The 22,724-nt window shown below is 47.1% G+C and overlaps 1 protein-coding gene across 3 annotated transcripts in view; it reads left to right on the forward strand.

Moving 5' to 3' along the window:
* Vps13b (vacuolar protein sorting 13 homolog B) overlaps positions 1-22,724 on the forward strand; it is a 431,910-nt gene that overhangs the window by 328,410 nt on the left and 80,776 nt on the right. For all 3 annotated transcript variants that reach the window (XM_040730365.1, XM_040730363.1, XM_040730364.1), the window contains exons 39-41: positions 10,870-11,066; positions 20,059-20,240; positions 21,525-21,874. In XM_040730365.1, the coding sequence (XP_040586299.1) occupies positions 10,870-11,066; positions 20,059-20,240; positions 21,525-21,874 (729 nt within the window). The remainder of the gene's footprint in view (positions 1-10,869; positions 11,067-20,058; positions 20,241-21,524; positions 21,875-22,724) is intronic.

Below are 22,724 nucleotides of genomic sequence, written 5' to 3' on the forward strand. Positions count from 1 at the left end.
TCTCTGTTAGGGGATATATTCAGTCTCACACCTCAGCATCCTTTTTATCGAGGTAAAAATAGCATGTGTTACCAAAGTGAGAGTTTCTCAGCTGACAGACATTCCTTTAAAGGTTGCTGCCAGGAACTTCCCGGTACAGGAGCAACCCCCCCCCCCCACACCCATGAAGATGTGCGTCAAAAATAACCAGAGGCAACTGGTCAGTTCTGAAGTTACCTAACCCAGTGGAAGGCAGGATAAACAGTAAAGTGATGAGGAAGCCTAAGGGGAAGAGCCGGGTGTGAGAGGTCCCTGAAGTTTTCAATGCTCTGTTTCTCCTTGTTCACGCGCTCGGGGCAGGGTGCACCGTGGGAAAGAGCTTTACAGGGACCCACACTCTGACCTGTGCCCTTAGGGTTCTGGAACTTCAAGGAAGTGAAGGCCAAGGCGGGGTTGAAGGTGCGCCCAAGCAGGGCCGTTGGCGAAGAGCAGGAGGCCCGTTGGTTCCCAGTCTTTAAGGGGATTTCTTCCTAAGCATGGCATAACCACTGAGCTAGTCAAGCAGAGACTCTCGTGACTACACAAGCGTGTCAGTAAGTTTTCCATTACTGTAACAAAATAGTGAGAAGGAGCAGTTTTTATGCAACTCAGTTATGCTTGTGTCTGTAGTTCCTGATTGTTTACACACTTTTTCTGATTCCAGCATTCCTTCAGACTGTGGGGTTTTGTTGTTGTTGTTGTTTTTTATTGTCTCTATTTCAGCTTCCAAACCTTGCACTGTTTGAATTGTTTCTTGCCATTTAGAACATTTCTTTTCTAAAATGTTTAGGACAAGAAGTATTTCAGATTTCAGGTGTTCTGGGCTGTGGGATATTTGCATGTAAGTGAAGTGTGTAGGAAACGAGACCTGAAATTAAGCATGAGCTTCCGGTGTATTCCGCGTGTACCTTGTACGCACAGCCCGCAGACGACTGGCTGTGTGGTGTCGTGTGCCTGTGCTCTGGTCACAATGCCACTTGTGGGTCCTCTGCCGTGCCGAGCACGCCGCTAAAAACGCTCCAAATTGTGGGATATTCTAGGGTTTCAGATTAGAGCTGCTTAACTTGTGGGAAAAAATGTGTAGAAATTCCTGTAATTACTGAATACACTCAGTACACAGGGAGGACTGACGGCTGATGGGTGGTGACAGCTTCAAGCGTCCCTTGTTCTGTGGTAGGACAGAGGAAAGGACAGCAGAGGCAGGGCCGTGGCCTTGGCTTGCTGCGTCTGGCCTGTCTACCTGGCGGCACAGGTATCACCCGTGCTGTGCTGGGACTGAGCCGGCAGAGGGGTATTGGCCTCACTTCTGCATCATGAGGACCGACGGGCAGCCGTAACTGCTGATGGTTTTGGCAGCACTTGTGAGTAATAAAAACAAATTAAGTGCCAAAATATTCTTTGCACCAAAATTATTTCTAGATGGCCATCACACGTGCAAATCTTCCCAAATTAGCCTTCAAGTGGGAACAAATTGTGGAACACCATTTTATATGCATAAATGGATGTGCTTTTACCAACTGGCAGATATACAGCCTAAAAAACGCTCATATGCAAAGGCCACATATGCTTAAAGTGCGGTTTATTATGTATGGCTGGCTAAGGTTTTAGGTCCTGTCAAATAGTGAGCAGGAAAACAAAATGTAATAAAAAAAATATAATCTTGACAGTCATTTGAAATGTACCATGTGTTCCGTGTGGAATGTCTTCCAGTGAAACCAGTCTGCTTGTTCCCACTGCCCATGACTCAGTACTAGATAGCCAGGCTTTCTCAACTATGTTTTTGGCAACCAAACTTTCTTGGAATAGTCATCTTTCTTTCAAGTTATTCAGCACAGGCATTAGTAATAAATCCTCGGTTATAGATACATAACCAAAAATCATTCACATGGCCTCTTTCAAACCTAATAGCTCATACTAAAATTATTTTAAACAGATCACACAAAGCAGGGCCAACTCTTCCTCGGGGATAATTAATCGCTACCATATGAAGCTGCAAGAACAACGTGACCACGTTCGATTCCTAGCTTTGTTATGTCACTACTTGTCTAGCAGCTAGCCGGGTGACGTTAGCTTCTGACCGAACGACAAAGGAAGATAAGTGAGCTGAAAGCCAAGCCGTTTGATGGCAATATGGCCCGAATCAGAGCACTAGTACATAATGGATGTTCGCAGAGTAGGACAGTATTAGAACGGACAGCGTTTCCTCTACGCCGACTGTCTCCTCTCATTAATGAGGGGTGGGGATAGAACAGTAGGCTAAGCCAGGGCCTGCCTCACACTAAGCAAGAGCTACGCCCCAGCTGTATTAAGTCATTTGTAAACCTTGCTCAGAATATACAGTATGGGCGCCCGTGAGCGGCTGTAGTTCTTTCAGAATGTTCGACCAGGAGCACATGAGATGCAGAAAACCCTGAGGGAGCAGTGGGGGCTCCTTTCAAAGCCACAGCCATTGATGCTGTCTCTTCTGCGTCGGCTTCCCCCCTCCTCCGTAGTCGCCATGCAAACTGTGAGACTTGTCCTTTCCTGTCTAAACGCTGACCGGTGTCCACCCCTCTCTGCCCTCCAGTCAGACCCCTGCTTCCTGAATACTCATTTCCCCTGAGTGCGTCCTCCTGACCCTCTTGGCTCTCAGGAACTCTTGAGCACTGTTTCATTCTCAGAAGTCCTCTGCCCACCGCTCCCAGCCTTCTTCTTCAACGCTATCAGCGTTTACGCAGGAGACGGAGCCGTCTCCCGCCCCTGCCTTCTCCCTCCAGGGCTCTCCCTCGCTCTGCCTCCTCACTCCTTTACACGGGCCCTGGATCATGTCATCTCCCAAAACTTTGCTGCCGTCCATGTCAGTCAACCCAGCATCCTCATCTCCATCGGTGACTCATAGCCTGCAGCCTGATGACCCAACGTCGGCTGCTCCCAACTAATTAAGCTGTATCAGTCCCCATGTACAGTTCTTGTATTTTTCCTGTCTGCATACTCTCTTTTAACCAGTCTTTACTCCTAACCCATCACTGAACGAACCCTCCTGCAAACAAATGCCCCAAACCTCAGTTACATTACATGCTCCTGGTGGACGGGCGATGCGGGACAGCCATGTAATAAGTCGTGTATCAGCAGTTTATCTCCCTTGAGCTCCCTGGAACGGACGACAGCTCCTTACTGGGTGTTTCTGTTGGAGTGTCTGCTTGGTACTTCCAACCCAGTTTGTCTACAAATGAGCTCTACCCCACACAGACCACAAACACCCTCTCCAGAGACAAACTGCTCTTACCCTTCCCTGGAGATGCGATCAGCATGCACACGATTGCTCGGGCCAGCAACCTTGACATAGTGTCACCCGCTCATATCTGATCAGTCAGTAAGACTGATTATTATGTCCCAGGAGTCTCTCCTGCTACTCCATACCCTAACGTCTCCCCCATAAATCTCCTCGCTGGCTGCCTTCCCTCTACACTTACCTCTTAAATCCATTTTCTACAATAGCTAGAGTCTTTTAGAAATATGGATTTTACTGCATCGTTTCTATGTACTCCAAAGGACATTGGGATAAGTTGAGACTCTTACTTTGCCTGTAAAATAATATATGTTTTATTAGCCTCATTTTGCAAGTCAGGGAGCTGTGGCTTACATTCATTAAGTTGCCCACTAACCGTGATTTATTTCCCAGAACCAGGATTTTTTTCTTTTATTGAAAAGATGGATTCCCCCCCCCAAGTAACATATACTGTTTATGGTTTTCTCTCCCTCTCTTCCTTCCAGTTCCTCCTCACTCCCCCGCCCATGTGGATCCAACAGGCTTCTAAGGGATAATAATAAGATAGTATTGTTGGATAAAACAGAAACTAACACATCACAAGAGGGCAAAGCAAACAGAAGGAAAAGAGCCCAAGGTAAGGGACAAGAAGCCAGTACAGATGCAGAGACCCGCACTCGAGTGTTTGCACACTCAGGAATCCTGTAAAAACGCGAACCAGAAGCCATAGTGTGTGCCCAAGGGACATGGAGGATGAAAGGAGAGGAATAATACAACCAAAAAGTAAGGTTAAAAGAAAGCCCTGACGTGACATTCCGAGACGAGGACCAGGGTTCCCCCACATGGGACCCTAGTGAGGTTTTTCTGTTCAGAGGCTTAGGATGAAATGATAGCATGAAGACAAGCATAAAGCAATTGCTCAGTGTGTGTGTGGAACAGCAAATAAAGGCATCTTTAAAATGCTGATAGTACTTCAGTAGCTCTAGTTTTAGGGGCAAATACACTTTTTTTTAAGAAGGCGAAAGCATCTCTAATCTCTTTCTGTTTAAACATGTCTTTGACAGTTTCATATGTGCACACAGTGAACTTGGTCACGTCATTCCCGTGTCCCCCCTTTGGCGTTACCTTCCCTTCGTGCTGGAACCTGTCCTCTTCCCAGGGCTCCTTCCCCTCCTTGATGTCTGCTTCTGCCGTGTGACCCACTGGACTTAATTGTGGTTGCTTCTATAAGCATGGATGACAGATTCTTGACTGGAGCGTGGGCCGCTTTTCGGTGACTACCCCTCTGACAAAAATGGCGCCTCTCACTCCGCAACCTCTCGCAGCCGGTGGTCCTCCTCCAGGGATGACGTGCTGACAGCCCCCACCTTGTGTAGCCCCTGTGCAGGTAACCATAGCGACACGGGAGTTCACGAGAACAGAGCTTACCATGACCGTCTCCTCACCCCCTGCCCTCAGATCCCTCCTGTCTCCTGCTTCTGCAGACTGAGCACTCCTGCATTGCCTATTCCCAGCTCTTTGCCCAGCTGAGTTTTTGCACTAGTCACAGCTGCCACAGAGAGAAGCTTCTCTGAGGACTTGGGTGCGGCGTGTGTGTATACGCGAGTGTGGTGCGTGTGTATACGCGAGTATTCAGAAGGCAGGTTGACAGAATGACCAGTCCACAAGACAGTATTAGTAAAAGTGGGTCTGCCCCTCCCCAGTCCCAGACCCTTGACCAGATTTACAGAACCAGGCGTCAGAAAGCAGTGAGTCACCCGCAGGACACGTATGCCACTGTTGCCTCAGAGGACGCATCTTGCCTGGAAGATCCTCATTGCAGCTTTCATAGATGGGTGACCCTGTTGGTGACTTTCTCTCCCTCCACTCCCTGAGTAGCACCCCTGGCCGGAGGGGAACCAGCCAACAGGAAGGAAGCACCATGGTGGTTTCCTTGTGTCCAAGGCCAAAGTGTGTGGCACTGAAGTCAGACATATCCTTGACTCTTGCAAACATGTGCAGAGGCATATAATTGAAATGTTTTCAGCAAGAGCTTCATGTGAATTCACTAATGCCCTCCATTAGGCAATAAAAATAGGACATATAACTGACAGTCCTGACAAGCACATGGCTGGCGTGTCGTGGAACCTCTTTCTATAGCAGTTGCCTATTGTTCCCAGAATTTTCTGCATAGCTTGGAATGTTCCAGCTGAGGAATGTTAACTGTTGAGTCGGCCCCCAACAAGTTGTGAACTCGGAGTTTTTCTTTGGCTTTCCTCATTGTTTTAAGCTCCCATGGTTCTCTTCCCTCCATCTCCAGGGTTGAGACAGCCAGCTGACTCTCACTGCTTCTGAATGGCCTAATGGCCCCCGCACTGTCACCAGCTTAGAGTATCTAAAATCGGGCACTGATTCCATTAAAACTTACTTTTTTTTTCCTTCTAATTTCCAATATGACAGCCGATTTTCATTAGCTATTGTGTGTTAACGTTGATGTAGAATTTCTGGTACAGGGCCAGAAACAATTTTTAGCTCTGTCTACCAAGACAATGTAGAATTTTTACATTCCATGATTAGCGTTACAGAACACACTAAGTATGTTACTGTGCCTCTGTAAACTCCTCCAGTCTTCCGACAAGGATCTCAAACTCCTTTCTAAGGTTCCTGGATACCACGTAGCTCACATTTCTTCTGCCCCTAGTTATGAGTCCCTTGATCCAAAGAGCAGGCTTTCTGGCTTCCCAGAGAGGAGTTAAAGGAGAGGCTTTGATCTCTCGAGTCAATGTGTGTAGAGGACCATGGTTAATGCTAGTGCAGCAGAAAAAGCATATGGAGCGATGGTATGGTGTTCCTTAATGTTCAGGTTCAAAGTTTATTTTATTTATGGAGCTTAAGCTCAACATTTTTTTTAAAAAAATCTAAAAAAGAGCTAGAGAGATGTCTCAGGGGTCATAAGCACTTGCTCTTGTGGAAGACCAACGTTCACTTCCCGAACCCACATGGAGGCTCGTAACCATTTTGGTTCAGGTTCCAGACATCCTGATACCCACTTCTGGTCTCCATGATACATCAGGTACCCAGTACATGCTGCAGGCGGAATAGTCACACACATAAGGTTTTGTAACGATCTAACTTACTTCTTACCTGCTTGCAATAACGTTCAGGTTTCTGGGGTTCTTTGGGCAAGAATAAGTAACTACGTGCTAACATTCTTTAAGGGCTTACTATATTCCAATGAATTATTTTGCTTCGTTTCAGAATAGTTAACGTCATGATCCACCTTTCAGAGGAACTTATGTTAGAAAAGCCAGTTTGCCTGAGAACCCACAGCAAGTGGAGCTGGAATTTAAATCCTGACAGCTCTGGCTGCACAGCGCGTGCTTTTGTCTTCCGTGCTCTCTTGCAGCAGCAAATTGATATGGTCTGAGTCACCCATATGAGTTCAGTGTGTAAATGTCTGCTTGTCCACATATGAATTATGCACTCATTCAGCAACTCTCTGGACATTTGCTGTATACCCTTGCCAGGTGCTTGGCCAAATGGAAATCATTCCCTCAAGGAATGCGTCTACCAGAGAAGATGACATGTATTGAGATAACTATGACATGACATGGGCGTTGATAAGAGCTATGAAATAGACTCACACACACACACCAAAGGGGGGAAAATCTATTGGCATTCAGAAAAGGGAGAGAATTTTCTATTTTGGGAGTTGAAAGGCTCAAGGAAAGGTAGCATTTGATTTGGGCTTTGATAGATGGGAAGAGTTTAAGCATGAGACAGTAAGAAAATAGGTATTCCAACATGAAAGAATGTGGAAATAATGACCCAGAGAGGCCTGCCACAGAAAAGCGTGCCACAGAAAAGCAAGAAAGGAGAATCCGTTTCCTTTTTCTATTCTTGATTTTCTGTGCTTTGCTTTGTTCTTTTAACACAGGTTGGCCTCAAACCCCCTGTGTGTCTGCATAGCTGAGGACAATGCTGAGTTTCCAACTGTCCTCCCTCCACCCCACAGGGGCTGGGATTACGTGTGCACCCAGTCATGCCGAACTAGCAGAATTCCAAGAGGCAGGAGCTCGCCCTGGACACTGAATATATTACTTTTAAGTTCTCCAGACATAAGTGTCTGTTTCAGTGTACCCACGCATTTTAATTCCTTCTCCTCTTCATCCAGCGTCTCCCTCCTCACACATGCGGGCTCAAGAGACACCAGTGCGGGGCTTGAGAGGTGGCTCAGTGCGTAAAGTGTTTGCTTCCTTCCGTGGCCAGTTTTATGTCAGCTTGACACACGCTAGAAATAACATCATTTGAGAAAATGCCCCCATAGCATTTTCTTAGTGATTGATAGGGGAGGGCCCAGCCTATTGTGGATGGTGCCATTCCTAGGCTGGTGGTTCTGTAACTAAACAGGTTGAGTAAGCCATGGGGAGCAAGCCAGTGTAGCAGCTCCCCTCCATGGCCTCTGCATCAGCTCCTGCCTCCGGGCTCCTGCCCTGTCTGAGTTCCCATCCTGACTTCCCTCAGTGATGGACTGCAGTGTGGAAGTGTAAACCAGATAAACCTCCCCGGCTTTCTTTTGATCACAATGTTTCATCACAGCAACAGTGACCCTGAGAACGGTCTAAGCCTTAGGACCTGAAAAGTCCATGGAGCAGCCTTCACCTGTAATCCCGTGCTGTAAGGCAGAGATGGGATGATCCCTGCTGCCCAGCCAGGGAGCTCCAGACTCAGTGTTGTGAGGAGTGACACTTGATGCTGATCTTTGCTGATGTGTGTGTGTGTGTGTGTGTGTGTGTGTGTGTTTTAGATCTTATTATGGCCTCCAAACTGCTTTAAATGCTGAAGACAAATTGCCATGTGCTGGCTTTCTTTCTTCAGGGTCCGGGACAGTCTAGTATACAGAGTTAAGGGATCGGAGGTATGCTAGAGACATGTACTCGGAGTAGAGACGACACAAGAGTTAGTGCCAGCTCTGAGGATGGCGACTAGGGGATGCTTGCAAAAGAGGAAACACATCTTAGCCCAGCACCTTCTAAAGCAAACAGGATTAACCCACATGTTATCACTTTAAAACTAAAATTTAAGCATGGTCACACATCCATGTATCTCTTGTGTATGTGGATACTTGTTACTCAGTTTGGTCTTTGCAATTAATCTATTCTGTAAATCTACAATGTATATGTTTGCATTGTTTCCACTCTTCCTACTAATACTGTTGGAGTACATGTGCAGACACATGCATAGCAGAGACACACATGTACATATGCAGACACATGCATAGCAGAGACACACATGTACATATGTATGTTCTCTCCTAATACTGTTGGAGTACATATGCAGACACATGCATAGCAGAGACACACATGTACATATGCATGTTCTCTCCTAATACTGTTGGAGTACATATGCAGACACATGCATAGCAGAGACACACATCTCTTGCATCGCAGTAAGACAGCCTTAGAAATAAACTAGGAGATATAAGCACTTAATTTATAACGTCTAGAAATGTTTTTTCCTACATACCCGTGCAAAAAAAAAAACTGGAGCCGCCAATCTTCTTAAGCTGCTATATTAATAAATACATTATTTCATTGTTACATATATGCTTAAATTAGAATTTGAGTATTACTGAAGTTTGGTAGCTTTTCATGTCTGCTGGTCAGTTTTATTTGTTCTGTGGTGTAGTTGCTCTTGAGATCTCTGTTAGCCTGTGCGTGCGAGCTGGGGGAATGTTTCATGGGTGCTAAGGAACGCAGCCGACTACTAAGTCAGAAACCAAAGGCTGGGTTAGCAGACAGCCCAGCAAGCAGGGTGAGCGTCACACTAGCAGACAGCCCAGCAAGCAGGGTGAGCGTCACACTAGCGGACAGCCCAGCAAGCAGGGTGAGCGTCACACTAGCGGACAGCCCAGCAAGCAGGGTGAGCGTCACACAGCCCAGCAAGCAGGGTGAGCGTCACACAGCCCAGCAAGCAGGGTGAGCGTCACACTAGCAGACAGCCCAGCAAGCAGGGTGAGCGTCACACTAGCAGACAGCCCAGCAAGCAGGGTGAGCGTCACACTAGCGGACAGCCCAGCAAGCAGGGTGAGCGTCACACTAGTGGACAGCCCAGCAAGCAGGGTGAGCGTCACACTAGCGGACAGCCCAGCAAGCAGGGTGAGCGTCACACTAGTGGACAGCCCAGCAAGCAGGGTGAGCGTCTTGCTTTCTAACACGGGCTGTGCAGAAGGCCCTGGGGATGCTGTTGTGCAGGGGACACTGGGCACAGATGAGGGAGGTGTGGGTTCTTTCATATGCTTCCCCGCTGGCCTACCAGAGCTCTCTCTGGTCTGAACGATAGTGCCTGATCACTCATTGAGTCCTGCCTTTTCATATTTGACCTTTATCAGCGGCGTACTTTCCTGATTGCTGAATTTTGTTGTGTACATAGCAATACGTGGTTGTTTCAAAGTCAGACTGTAGCAGCTCTCTTTTCCCTTACTCGTTCCCCTGTGGTCTTTACTGGTTTACTGTATTTGCGTCTGTGTGAGCAGCGATGTGGGGTCTCGTTTGGTTTCCCCCTCACTCTCCCATCTTCCATCTCCCCACTGCGCGTCTGCGAGTGTCCCCTTCCTTCATCCGTACTCGCCGCCCACTGCTTAGCTGTTCTCTCCTTTAATCTGCTTCTGTTTTAACTTGGGTCGTAGCTTCTGAGTGCTGCAGTTTTAGAAAAATATGTATAGAGTTTGTTCTCCATTATTTTTCTGTTATATAGAAAACTGTGGGTGTTTTTACTATTGAGTGACTTTTTTCCTTTTTAAAGGTTTTTTATGTGAATTAGAAACAATCTATTTTACATATCAATCCCAGTTCCCTCTCTCCCATCCTCCCTTCCCCCCCCTCCAACCTCCCATCCCATCTCCCTTTGCTCCCCAGGGAGGGTGAGGCCTTCCTTGGGGGATCATCAAAGTCTGTCATGTCATTTAGGGCAGGGCCTAGACCCTCCCCAGTGTGTCTAGGCTGAGAGAGTATCCCTCCATGGGGAATGGGCTCCCAATGTCCTAGATTGCCCAGACCTCCTAACTGACTCCCACGCTCAGGGGGCCTGGTTCTGACCTGTGCTGGTTTCCCAGCTGTCAGTCTGGGGTCCCTGAGTTGAGTAGCTTTTTAATGAGTCTTCTAGAGTAAACAAGGTTAATGTAACTGAAAAGGGGTATCCTCCAGCATTCTTTTGAATCTTTATCTTCTTACCACATCATGAGGTCATAACTTCTCTTAGGGTTTAATTTGCATTTCAGTGAGTACAAAGCATAGTTTTATTTTTATTATTTTTACATTTTATTTATTTTATGCACACTATTGTTTTGCCTGCATGTGCACATATGTATCATGTATATGTACCCTCAAAGGTAAAAAAAAAAAAGGGTTCCCATCTCCTGGGGTCGGGCTACAGACAGTGTGAGCTGCCGTATTGGTGATGGGTCGGGTTACAGACAGTGTGAGCTGCCGTATTGGTGATGGGTCGGGTTACAGACAGTGTGAGCTGCCGTATTGGTGATGGAGATTGAGACTGAGTCCCCTGCTAGAGCTCCAGCCCCAGGGTTTCTCATTTATAACTTCTACTTTCTCTTCCTTTTCCTCTAGGTCCCTTGTAGTTTGGAGTACTGGGATGAACTCCAGAAGGTTTTTGTTGCCTTTCGAGAATTCAGCCTGTCCGAAAGCAAAGTCTGTGACCTGCAGTTGCCAGACATCAGTCTTGTGAGTGACCAGAAGAAGCTGGTGTCGTCAGACCTGTGGAGAATCGTCCTGAACAGCAGTCAGAGTGCAACAGACGACCAGAGGTAACTCTCACAGAGGCAGCTGAGAGAGGCAGCCATCACCTGTCCTCCAGGCCTCCTTACCCAGACGTAGCGTGGACAGCTAGTAGGCACATGCCCGAATTAGAGACAGAAAACAAAGAAAAGCTCGGTTGTGCTGTTTGACAGTCTGGGCTTCACTCATAATGCAGTCTGAGAACCTGTTACCTAATGTAAAGTGAAAACAAAGTCAGCCAAACAGAGCAATCCATCATCCTGGACCCAAAAATACAGAGAAGATAGCCTCATGAGCTCTGCATGTAGAAATCCGTATGATACAGGAAGATCACATAAATGTATTGTCTACATGGAAAGTCAAACTTTGAAAATATATTTATTCATCTTTAGATTTTTTTTAAAAAACTTTAAGAGGTCAACCTGCAGACACCAGGAAAATTTGACCAACCGAGGTCAAATAGCTGATGTCCACAGCCATGAACTCGCGTTGGCCCAGAAGCTGTAAGCTCCAGAGACCTTGACTCTTGTCTCCAGAGCTTCCTGGTCCACACTGTAATTCCAGATTGTGCCCATTCCTAGTATTTGCCTACTTGGTGTATTTATAGACGTAACCTGGAGAAAAATGACTCCAGGGGGCTATTCGGCATGTCTCCTGGCTTACATGCCCTGCTAAAAGGGCGTTCATGAAAGGTGAGAAAGAGAATGTGAGCCTCAACCAAGGGACCCTTCCCTGGGCCGTGTGCGCAGTGAGTCCCCGCCCTGTGTGTGTGCAGTGAGTCGTGCAGTGAGTCCCCGCCGTGTGTGCAGTGAGTCCCTGCCGTGTGTGTGTGTGTGTGAGCAGTGAGTCCCCACCGTGTGTGCAGTGAGTCCCTGCCGTGTGTGTGTGTGCGTGTGTGTGTGTGTGTGCAGTGAGTCCCTGCCGTGTGTGTGTGTGTGTGTGTGTGTGTGTGTGCAGTGAGTCCCCGCCGTGTGTGTGCGCGCGCAGTGAGTCCCCGCCTGTGCACAGTGAGTCCCCGCCGCGTGTGCAGTGAGTCCCCGCCGTGTGTGTGCGCGCAGTGAGTCCCCGCCGTGTGTGCAGTGAGTCCCTGCCGTGTGTGTGTGTGTGTGTGTGTGTGTGTGCAGTGAGTCCCCGCCGTGTGTGTGTGTGTGTGTGCGCGCGTGTGCGCGCAGTGAGTCCCCGCCGTGTGCACACTGAGTCCCCGCCGTGTGCACAGTGAGTCCCCGCCATGTGCACAGTGAGTCCCCACCGCGTGTGCAGTGAGCCGCTGCCGTTCTGTCCTTCCGGGGTCTTCCTTCTGGTCCTCCTCATGGGTTAGCCTTGGTGCTTGCTGCCTTAGTGCTCGCCAGGCCCCTCCCTTTTCTTCCTGGATAACAGCCAGCCGCAAATGGAAGGGAGACATCCCGCTCCAGTGCTTCTCAGATCCAGTGTTGTTTTGTTTTCTGTGTGTGACTTTGATTCCGCACAACACAGCACGTCGTGTCGTGCTGCTCTCTACTCATGTTGTAAATAGTGGCAAATGATCTTTCTTCTCAGAGTATTTATTGCTGTCAATAATCTGTGCTTGTTGAAGCAATTACACTGAAGTAGCTCTGGTTAGCATTCTGGTCTGTAGCCTCACAATCTCTTCCATTGACTACATTGTATGTTTCATAATAGTAATGCTTTTTTTTTAACTTTTTGTATTCTATTTCCAGGTTATCTAGTCTCTTTAAAAATAATTACCTTATTTGGCTGGGCGGTGGTGGCGCACGCCTTTAATCCCAGCACTCAGGAGGCAGAGGCAGACAGATCTCTGTGAGTTCGAGGCCAGCCTGGTCTGCAGAGCGAGTTCCAGGACAACCTCCAAAGCCACAGAGAAACCCTGTCTCAAAAATCCAATGATAAAAATAATAATTACCTTGCACCATATCACCTAGTAACATATTGTCAGTGAAAGTATATGTGAGAAGTAAGGTCTTGATTTTACCACAAGTAAAAGAGCACCGAGCCTCCAGAGGAAGATGGCTTTGTCAGGGTGGAGGTGATCTCATCACAAAGCAGGAGACTTCCGAGAATGCGCTGGGGACAGCTCGCTACTCGTTTACAGCTGTTTCATTAACAGTATCAAGTTAGAAGATTTCTTGATTTAATTGTGGAATAATGCATTTTCACCATAGAAAGCTCTCTGGGCAAGGTCAGTCCCTCTGCCTCCAAAGCTTTCATAGAAATTCCGTTGCAGTGACTTTGGCACTGCCAAAGTGCGACATCCTCAGAGGATAGGGATGCGTTCAGCCAGTCAGACACAGGCTCTTTTCCATCCAGCTGTCGGCATTGCAATCACAGACCTTTGGCCCTTGCCAGGGGATTTTCACATTACCTAATATTTTGCAGTTAATCTTATTTTGAATTGTTTGGGATGAATACCTTTTCAAGTACAAACTGGTATTAATGAGACTTAATTATAACTGGTGTAAGATCCAACATAATAAATCACTACTAATATCGAACTCGCGTTGGGAAAGGCAGTTAATTCTGGTCTCCAAATGGAGGCGGTGAGCCAAAGGAAGCAGAGCAGGGGAGGAGACGCTCTGCGCTGAGGACACTCTGGACAGGGCACAGCTACAGACTGACACTGAGAGGCCCTCACACGGAGTGCCGCAGGAGCCGCGGTGCGGTGACCTGCACGCGTGTTGCCGAGGCGGAGGCAGCAATGTGTGCTCCGTCACGTGAGGATGCGAGGCGCGCAGTGGATCCAAAGACAGCCGCGTGCTGAAGAGGGTTCCGCAGGGCCCGCTGAGCGCGGAGAAAATGCTTGCCCACGCTGTTAGGTTCGGATACCCAAGAGAATAGTCTGAGAGGCTGCGTCGAAAAGCGTGGCGAGGTTGAATCGGTGGGAGTTACGGAAGAGGAGCAGAAGGGAAAGGGGACCTGCTGATTTGTAACTTTTGGTGAAACGCATTTGGGAAGTGGAAATGGTCCCTCCTAACCCAGAGATGTAGTCTGCTGGAGCACAAAAGACCACGGAGGCGGCCATGGGAGCGTTCAGTGGGAGAGGAGGCCGTGACGGCAGCGGTGGTGGCAGCGCAGGTGGCTGTGGAGGCGATGGTGGAGGACGCGATGGTTTCAGAGGCCATGGCGGAGACTGTGGCGGCGGCCCTCGCTACAGCAGTAGAGGAGGCTGTGGTGGTGGGCATGCCGGGTAAAATTAACTGGTTGTAGTAGCAGGGGGAGGGTGCTGCGGTGGCCAGGCAGCGTCTGGAAACGAAGGTGGCAGAAACGCGGGGCAGGGGGAGGATATACATGGCGGTCTCAGTGAAGGAAGGTCGCCATGGTGGGGGCGGAAACCATAGCGATGTTTGAAGTTGTAGCAGCGGACGACTGCAGTCAAATTAGGGTCTCCTTGTGGGGACAGCGTTGGTGGAGGACACTCAGGCGGTCCCAGTGGTGGCGACTGTGGATCTGGCGGTACCAGCGCTGGCTGTGGCAGCAGAAGGCTCTTTCTTTCTTTCTTTCTTTCTTTCTTTCTTTCTTTCTTTCTTTCTTTCTTTCTTTCTTTTTTTTTTTTTTTTTTTTTTTGGTTTTTCGAGACAGGGTTTCTCTGTGGCTTTGGAGGCTGTCCTGGAACTCACTTGGTAGTCCAGGCTGGTCTCGAACTCACAGAGATCCACCTGCCTCTGCCTCCCAAGTGCTGGGATTAAAGGCGTGCGCCACCAACGCCCGGCTCTTAAGAATGGTGGAAAGGGGCTGCAGCTCTCCCAGGAGAGGGCGGGATCGGCAGGAAAGCTGCAGGCTTCTTTGAGACAGTCTCCCAAATGCACTGGAGGAACCGTAAAATCTTCCACGGTCAGAAATGTCACTGCAGCTTAAGCAGAAAGCCCTTCTCGCTGAGGACTGCATGGTGAGGTGCAGTGTGTGGTCAGAGAGGTTGCGTTCCTGAGGTCTTTCATCTGCCTTGGCTGTGTCTATTCCATTCTCTCTTCGTTACACCCTGTATCATGGTAGTTGTACCAGGAATCAAAAATTAAGGAACTTTCAGCTTTTCAGTGTTTGTGTAGCTCAGTATTTCTACATTTTAGTGTAGAGACTTTAGCAAAATGGAGTTTTGAAGATCTTTTCTTGTGAGTTAATTTTTGCATTAATTTTCCTAAGGTTAACTATAGAAAAACACCTGCTGACTTGTAGGTTAAGGGGACCCTATCCCCATTTCCAAAACCATGATGAATGGGCGTGATATATGGGAAGAACAGATATTTGTATTTTTGCAATGTGCACCATTAATAATTAGGGTTGGGTAATTAAATTAACATGTTTGTGGATTTAATAGTGTTAAGATTACCTTAAAATGAAAAAAAATTACAACAAAAGTTCCCGCTTGACTTCTGTGCATTTCTTTCTAAACATAATCGTGATTTTGGGTGTGTTCAGAGCATCCCTGTTCCACGTTTGTGAGGTCACGTTGAAACAGCTGGCGGCAGTTTGGGGGGTGACACATGTCTGTTGCTCTCTGCTTGGATTCTGGAAAGGGACAATAGATGTTTCCCACCACCCACCCAAGCATTCTTAACTGGTGACATGGACCACCGAGTACCTCTGAGCAAACTCGGGGTGCCTGGTTCTATTCTGTTTCCAAGTTTTACGGCTCAGAGGCTGCACACCAGGTCCATACACCTCCAGTCACTTTCCTTTGCTTAGGTATGTTTGTTTGTTTGGTTGGTTGGTTTTTGGTTTTTGGGTTTTTTTGGGGGGGGAATGGGGGTTTCCCATACAAGTTTTCACAGCAAAAGAATAAAAGTCACTTGTTGAACACTTAACTTTCCAGCACACTTTTCCCGCTTGTCCCCTACGCATTTTGCTGGATGGAACCAGGGATAATTCAAGTGTCACTGTCCAAAATAAGTGTAGCACAGCCACTCAGTGCGAGCCTGCCACTTGCCCATATCCCATTTGGAAAGTGTCCGATTGCCTGAGAACTCTTGATGCCTCTATGTACTTCAACCCAAAACGCGATGCCGTGACTCAGTGAGTTTGGAAGGCCCCGAGTGAATGAAGTTTAGAATGTAAGGTCATCTATCTGCAAAGCCATGTCTGTCCTGCTCCAGTTATCACTTAGCAATTTCATTGAAGTCCTAAGTGGATGGCCTGCTGTTACTCTTTCTTTGGCAGTTGAACGCTGAGTTCCAATTTTTACTTGGGTGTTGTTGTTGTTGTGTTTTTTTTTTTTGAAGTGCTAAGCAAAACAAGCAATAAAAAGGACAGGGAAAAAATAAATCACCATTAAAACATTTTCCAAAAAAGAATATGAATACATTTTATGCAATTTCTAGAAGGAAAACATCAATCCTTTGAAAATGGAAAATGTGTCAGCATTCCATGCAAGGGCTGAGCTGTAGTTCTGTGGTGGAGTGTACATGGCATGTACAAGAGCTGGGCCGTAGTTCTGTGGTGGAGTGTGCATGGCATGTACAAGAGCTGGGCTGTAGTTCTGTGGCAGAGTGTGCCTGGCATGTACAAGGCCCTAGGTTCTCTTTCAAGCACCGAAACAACAAAAACTTGCATGTGTAAATAGATGCTTGTGTGGTTAGTACTGATATCTCTGTCACATGGGATCTAAATGTGAACCAAACTCCAGCAGTCTTACGACTGGAGATTTTCTTACCATAACCCTCTCAGTGATTTAAGACCTGGGCCGTCAGTGAGTGAAGCTGGAAGACCCTGGCCACCAGTGGGGGGTTGGCTTTGAGAAGGTCCGCAACCCTGAGAATTTGATGCGCCTTTCAAATATTACTCTTCACATTTGAAACTACTTGTCACCCATTCCTAGTCACAGTGTCGTTATCCAGGGTTTACAGAAGAAAACCTTCCCTCTCTCGGCCGCATCTAACCCTGTCTCTTTCCTTCTCTCCCCGGGATGGACGCGTCCTTTCGAAACCTTTTGCTGATTCCTTTCTGCTGACGATTGATCTCACCAGGAATTTGCCTTTTGCCATGTAATCCTTCTCCCATGCACATTCCAGGGCAGTCAGTGTTCACCAGTTCTCGCTGAAAGCTCTGAGCTGACGGCACACATGCACGCACGTGCGAGCACACGCACGTACACACACACAAGCATGCATGCACACATGCACACACACATACACTAAACCAGTAAATATGCCTGTCATATCTCCAGCAAACCCTTCCTGTTTTAGATGTGTTTACCGGGTTCCAAAGAAGATAGCGTTGGTAATGTTAGGTTTGTGTCCAGACCTTTGAAACATAACACCTGTAGGGAGTAGAGAGCGTGTGGTGCCGAGGGCAGAGCCCCTCGTGTGTCCCTATCCATTCAGTGCTCTTCCAGGATAGACAGAGCAGGGTGGAGGCAGGAAATGATGCCCACAGGGGCCTATGCCAGTGTGGGACCCAGAGTCCAAGGATAAATGTGAGATACGTGGTCTGTTTATGCTTTGTTTTGCCTGGGGAGGGGCAGTTCTACCATTAAATGCTACCATTTATTGTAGTTTGTATACAGTATCTCATCTGATACTCAAGAAGTAAATGTAATTACTGTTTTCACACCTAAGACTAAACCAGGTCAAAGTAACTTATGAATTACTACTCGAACTGCATGATTTTCAAACTAGCTAATCTCACCCTGTCCACTCTGCCTAATCGGTTTGTCATATTATAAAAGCATATTAACACATGGAGATGCAGAGACCAACCCAGGGCTTCATTGGTAAGACAGATTATTGTTGGTAGATGAGCCACTTGTAGGAGTTCACTCCAAGAGAGTTTATATGAATGAATTTGTAGATACTATATGTGGCACCCACAGTGCCATTAAGATGGGGTCAGCTGACATCTGACATTCTGAATTCCCCCTTATTTAAGCATTTGCAAGCTTCTATAGTAACCCTTTTGCTACCCTGGAGAGACAAGCCTGTAAGATCCCTGCTGTGTGTTCTCTGGGCTGTTTTCTAAACGTCTGCATTTACCACTGAACTTCAAGGTATTCGGCACAGTGCTGGACCATGGGCTCTGCCTGACTCCAGAGCTATTACTTATAGGAGCTGTTTTCCCAGCCTGTTGGAAGTAAGCAACATCAAAGCCCTGTAAACACTCTGGTCATGAAGACAGTGTTAAAAATAAACAGTGTGGATTTCGAGGTCTTACTTTTCTATTCCGCCTGTTTCCTATAGCTTCCTTTCTGTGGTATGTTAAGAGCAGGGACAACTAATAGACCACTCCTCCTACAGGTAAACATTTTTAATCCTGGCGATGAAATGTCATTTGAAACCTCACACACAAGTTCGTAGGAAGTTGCTTGACCCAGTATTCCCACTTAGAGATACCCCAAGAATTCCTCATGTCGGGCACAGTAATGGACACCGGCAGGAGGACCGGGAGTTCCAGCCTGGGCAGCTTTATCTTAAACAAATCATAGCTTCATTTTTGTGCACAGTGTCTGTTCAGTTATGGCGTGCTGGAGTTTGTATTTTGTTCGTAGTCGGTGTCAAACTGTTAGCCTTCCACGTAAGTGGAAACTGCAGTTAAGACAGCTTAGTCCTCACCAGACTTTTCATAACCACTTTCAAAAGGCACACACACACCTCAGAGCGTCCCACACATCCATGCCGTCATTCTGAGTGCTCTCCCTATCTGTGTCCACTCCCTCCCCCAGGAGATGGTTCTGTTGTGTAATGTGTGCCAATGTGTCACCAGTTGGGTGTGAGTTTGATGGGGGAAGTCCGTCTGTGTATATGTTTATCTGACTGGTTGATGAATAAAGCACTGCTGGCCAATAGGGAAGCAAGATAGGTGGGACTAGGAGCCAAGGAGGATTCTGGGAAATGTAGTCAAGAATAGAGAGTCGCCATGTGATCCCGGGAAGAGAGGACACATGAGGCTGCATCCTCAGAAAATAAGACCTTATTATATAATATATATATATATTAGTAATTGTGGGTTAATAATTAAGTCAGAGCTAGCCATTAAGAAACCACAGCAAACGGCCAACAGCTTCATAATTAATCTAGTGTCTCATGTGTTATTTGGGGGCTGAGGCAGCAGCGAGACCCAGACCCAGGCAGCTGGTGAGAAGAAGGCTCATTACATATGGCGCCTAACGTTGGTTGCATGAAAATGTGTGCAAACGTGTCACCAGTGGGTGTGAGTTCTTTGAAGGCCAAGGACTTAACTCTTCTGACACTGGGTCACTGCACCCTTCATTTTAACCAGACCACATAATTTTATAGGATAAGCAAGTGAAGAGAGGATTCTGTAGTGTGATTGGCCACAGGGCCACTTTCTTAGCACATGGTCATGACTTTATGCCACGTAATGCAGTATTCAGTGGGTCTTTAGTAAGGAGTATAGACTGATTCACAGAATGCAGGTGTGGGTTAGGAGTATAGACTGATTCACAGAATGCAGGTGTGGGTTAGGAGTATAGACTGATTCACAGAATGCAGGTGTGGGTTAGGACTATAGACTGATTCACAGAATGCAGGTGTGGGTTAGGAGTATAGACTGATTCACAGAATGCAGGTGTGGGTTAGGAGTATAGACTGATTCACAGAATGCAGGTGTGGGTTAGGAGTATAGACTGATTCACAGAATGCAGGTGTGGGTTAGGACTATAGACTGATTCACAGAATGCAGGTGTGGGTGGTATGGAGAAGTTGATGATGAGACATTTGTGCTGATACAGGAAGTTTGAGGTTTTTAAACAGCAGAGCCGTGGTCAGAATTGTGTTCTCTCTACACCCGTATGACACCAATCTGTCCATAAGTTTTGTGAAGTGAGTATAGGAAAAAATTGGATTTGGTCTAAGTCAACGTGCATGGAGGCCGAAGAATAGTTTGAAAAGTTTTCTGCAAAGAGTATTGCAACGTAAACTGAATTTAAAAAGAACTCTTGTGTGTGAGTAACACATGATACTTGATGATTAATATATGACTGTAGGATTTTCAGCCCAGGCTATAAAGGCCTTTTAGGAAGACATCGTGCTTCTGCAATATCAGGGAATGGCGGTTGCTGAGCTGTTTTTGTTCCCACAGCTCTGCCAGTGAATCTGGCTCTCAAAGTACCTGCGAGCCACTGGTGACCCCAACAGCCCTGGCCGCTTGCACCAGAGTCGACTCGTGTTTCACCCCCTGGTTTGTCCCGTCTCTTTGCATGTCCTTCCAGTTCGCTCACCTGGAGTTGCGTCTTTGTCACCATCTGGACCAGCTTGGCACAGGTATGTGTGACTTCAGCACCGAGAGAACACCTACTCGGTAGCACCATGGTACTAAGTGTCCCCCACACAGTGCCTTACCTTTCCTGCACCAGGCCTGGGCAGCAGCAAGACTACTCTAAAGCTGATCTGGTGCAGCAGGAGTAGCCCCTACTCCTCGCCATGCATTATAGTTGCATGGTTTTTTTTGTTTTGTTTTGGTTTTTGGTTTTTTTTTTTTTTTTTTTTTTTTTGGTTTTTCGAGACAGGGTTTCTCTGTATTGTTTTGGAGGCTGTCGGACCAGCCCGGCCTCGAACTCACAGAGATCCACCTGCCTCTGCCTCCCGAGTGCTGGGATTAAAGGCGTGCGCCACCACCGCCCGGCGATAGCTGCATGTTTTGACATGTTTCCTAAGAGGACTTTCAAGGAAGTTTTTTTTTAACTGCCGATTTTATTGTTATTGAAATTATATTTTTTTAAAGAAAGACATGTTTTAGTCTGTATTCTACATTAGTGGGAAATAGATCCCAACAGTACCTGGTGTTTATCCCCTGAGTTCAAGGTGCCTATTCTGTAATAGATGGGCACATCCTCCTTAAATTACAAGACTCACATTTTTACACATTTAAAAAGAATATGAATAAGTTTTTCCCACTTGGCAAAAGTAGGCGCCTATAAATTCCCAGCGTTACTTGGATAGTTATTTCCCACACGTTGTGTTCAGTGTCAGTGCTTTTCTGGTTAATACAGTTTGAGTTAGATTTTGGGTTTTCAACCTTCATGTCATGGGAAAGCGGGGAGACTGAAACTGTGGGCATAGCTGCTGTTGAGCGCCTTGCCTTCTCAGCAGGAACAGAGCTCAACCGTCTTTTCCCGAGTCGTGTCTTCGCTGCTTACAGATTCGGGTGACTGTCGTCTCTGTGATCAAAAATGTTCTCAGCCGGGCGGTGGTGGCGCATGCCTTTAATTCCAGCACTCGGGAGGCAGAAGCAAGCGGATCTCTGTGAGTTCGAGGCTGGGCTGGACCGACAGCCTCCAAAACATACAGAGAAACCCTGTCTCGAAAAACCAAAAAAAAAAAAAAAAAAAAAAAAAAGAGAGAGAGAAAGAGTTGATTGAACAAAACAATGTATTTGCAAGTGTCAAATGGTAATTCAAAGTTTTTAACATCTTCAAATCAATTGTTTAAATTTGTGAATACCAAGCACAAAATTCAAGACCAAAGTGATTCATTTAAAAGTCACCTCATTTGTTCCCTTGAAGGTTTGGCATATCCTGATTGCTCTTTGTCCTGTTTTCTTAAAAGCTCCACCACAGCACCTACAGCCCTTCATTTCCGATAAAAGCGTGCCGTCTGAACTAGAGTACATGGTCATTTCCTTCAAGGAACCAAACCTGTATCTTCGCCAGTGGAACAGTGACTCCGTCTGCCAGGAGATCCAGTTCTCATCTCAGGTGGACTGCAAACTTCTGGAGTGCAGAAATGTCACAATGCAAAGTGTGGTGAAGCCCTTCGGCATCTCTGGGCAGATGGCACTCTCCAGCGACGGAGAGCACAGGCTGCTGGACGGCACCGTGATCGTGGACTCTGTGCTCGTCAGCTTTGGACAGCATGCGGTCCATTCCCTAAACACTGCGATTCAAGCTTGGCAGCAGGTATGCACATCCCAGATCAGTCTGCAGTGTCGCCACGTGTGACCTGTTATCAGACACCAACTGTAAGTTAAACACTGCCCAGAATGTGAGAGAATGGAGGGCTGCGTGGGCGTCGCTGTATGCCAGCCTTCTCTGCTTAGGTAAAGTGGTGGCATACGAGGGTGTACACACACACATACACACACACACACACACACACACACACCCCAGAGGTCACGCCCATCCATTTAGGACTTCATCTGGGTGGAAAGTAACGTCTTCCCAGGGATTTTTCTCACAGTGCTGTGGCTTTATCTAGGGAAGCTTCAGCATCAGAGTCTGGATGTCCATTGCAGAAGTGAAGGGCTCCCAGGAGTCCTTCCAGATTCTCAGACAAAAGCATGAACGCACAGCGAGTAGAACCTGGAAATAGAGCGTCTAGCCCTTCCCTTGGCTGACATCCTGCCCTTTCGATTACTAGAATATTCTTATATTCATAGAGAGTTATAGTAACTTTTATAACTTTTCTTGTATTTTTATAAGAAATTATTCATATAAAAACAACAACCATAACAGGAAGATGTATAAACCAATGCTGACTGGATATTTAAAGTGGAAAGTCTGGCAGCATGGAAATGGTCCCACAGAGTGTTTGGAAGACAGCGTATCCAGAGACCCCGCCATAGGGGACAGCGCATCCAGAGACACCGCCATAGGTCACTTCTGCTTTTGCGCTGATTTGCGCTGCCCCATAGTGTTGAACTCACATCCAGTCACCATTTAAGCTGAGAATCCGTCCCTGTTTCGTTCACATTCCTAACACTTGTGTAGAGCTGGCTTCTGGGATAGGTCCTTCTCCTGCACCGACCTC

The sequence above is a fragment of the Mesocricetus auratus genome, unplaced genomic scaffold, assembly GCF_017639785.1.
Source record: "Mesocricetus auratus isolate SY011 unplaced genomic scaffold, BCM_Maur_2.0 Super-Scaffold_100023, whole genome shotgun sequence".
NCBI lineage: Eukaryota > Metazoa > Chordata > Mammalia > Rodentia > Cricetidae > Mesocricetus > Mesocricetus auratus.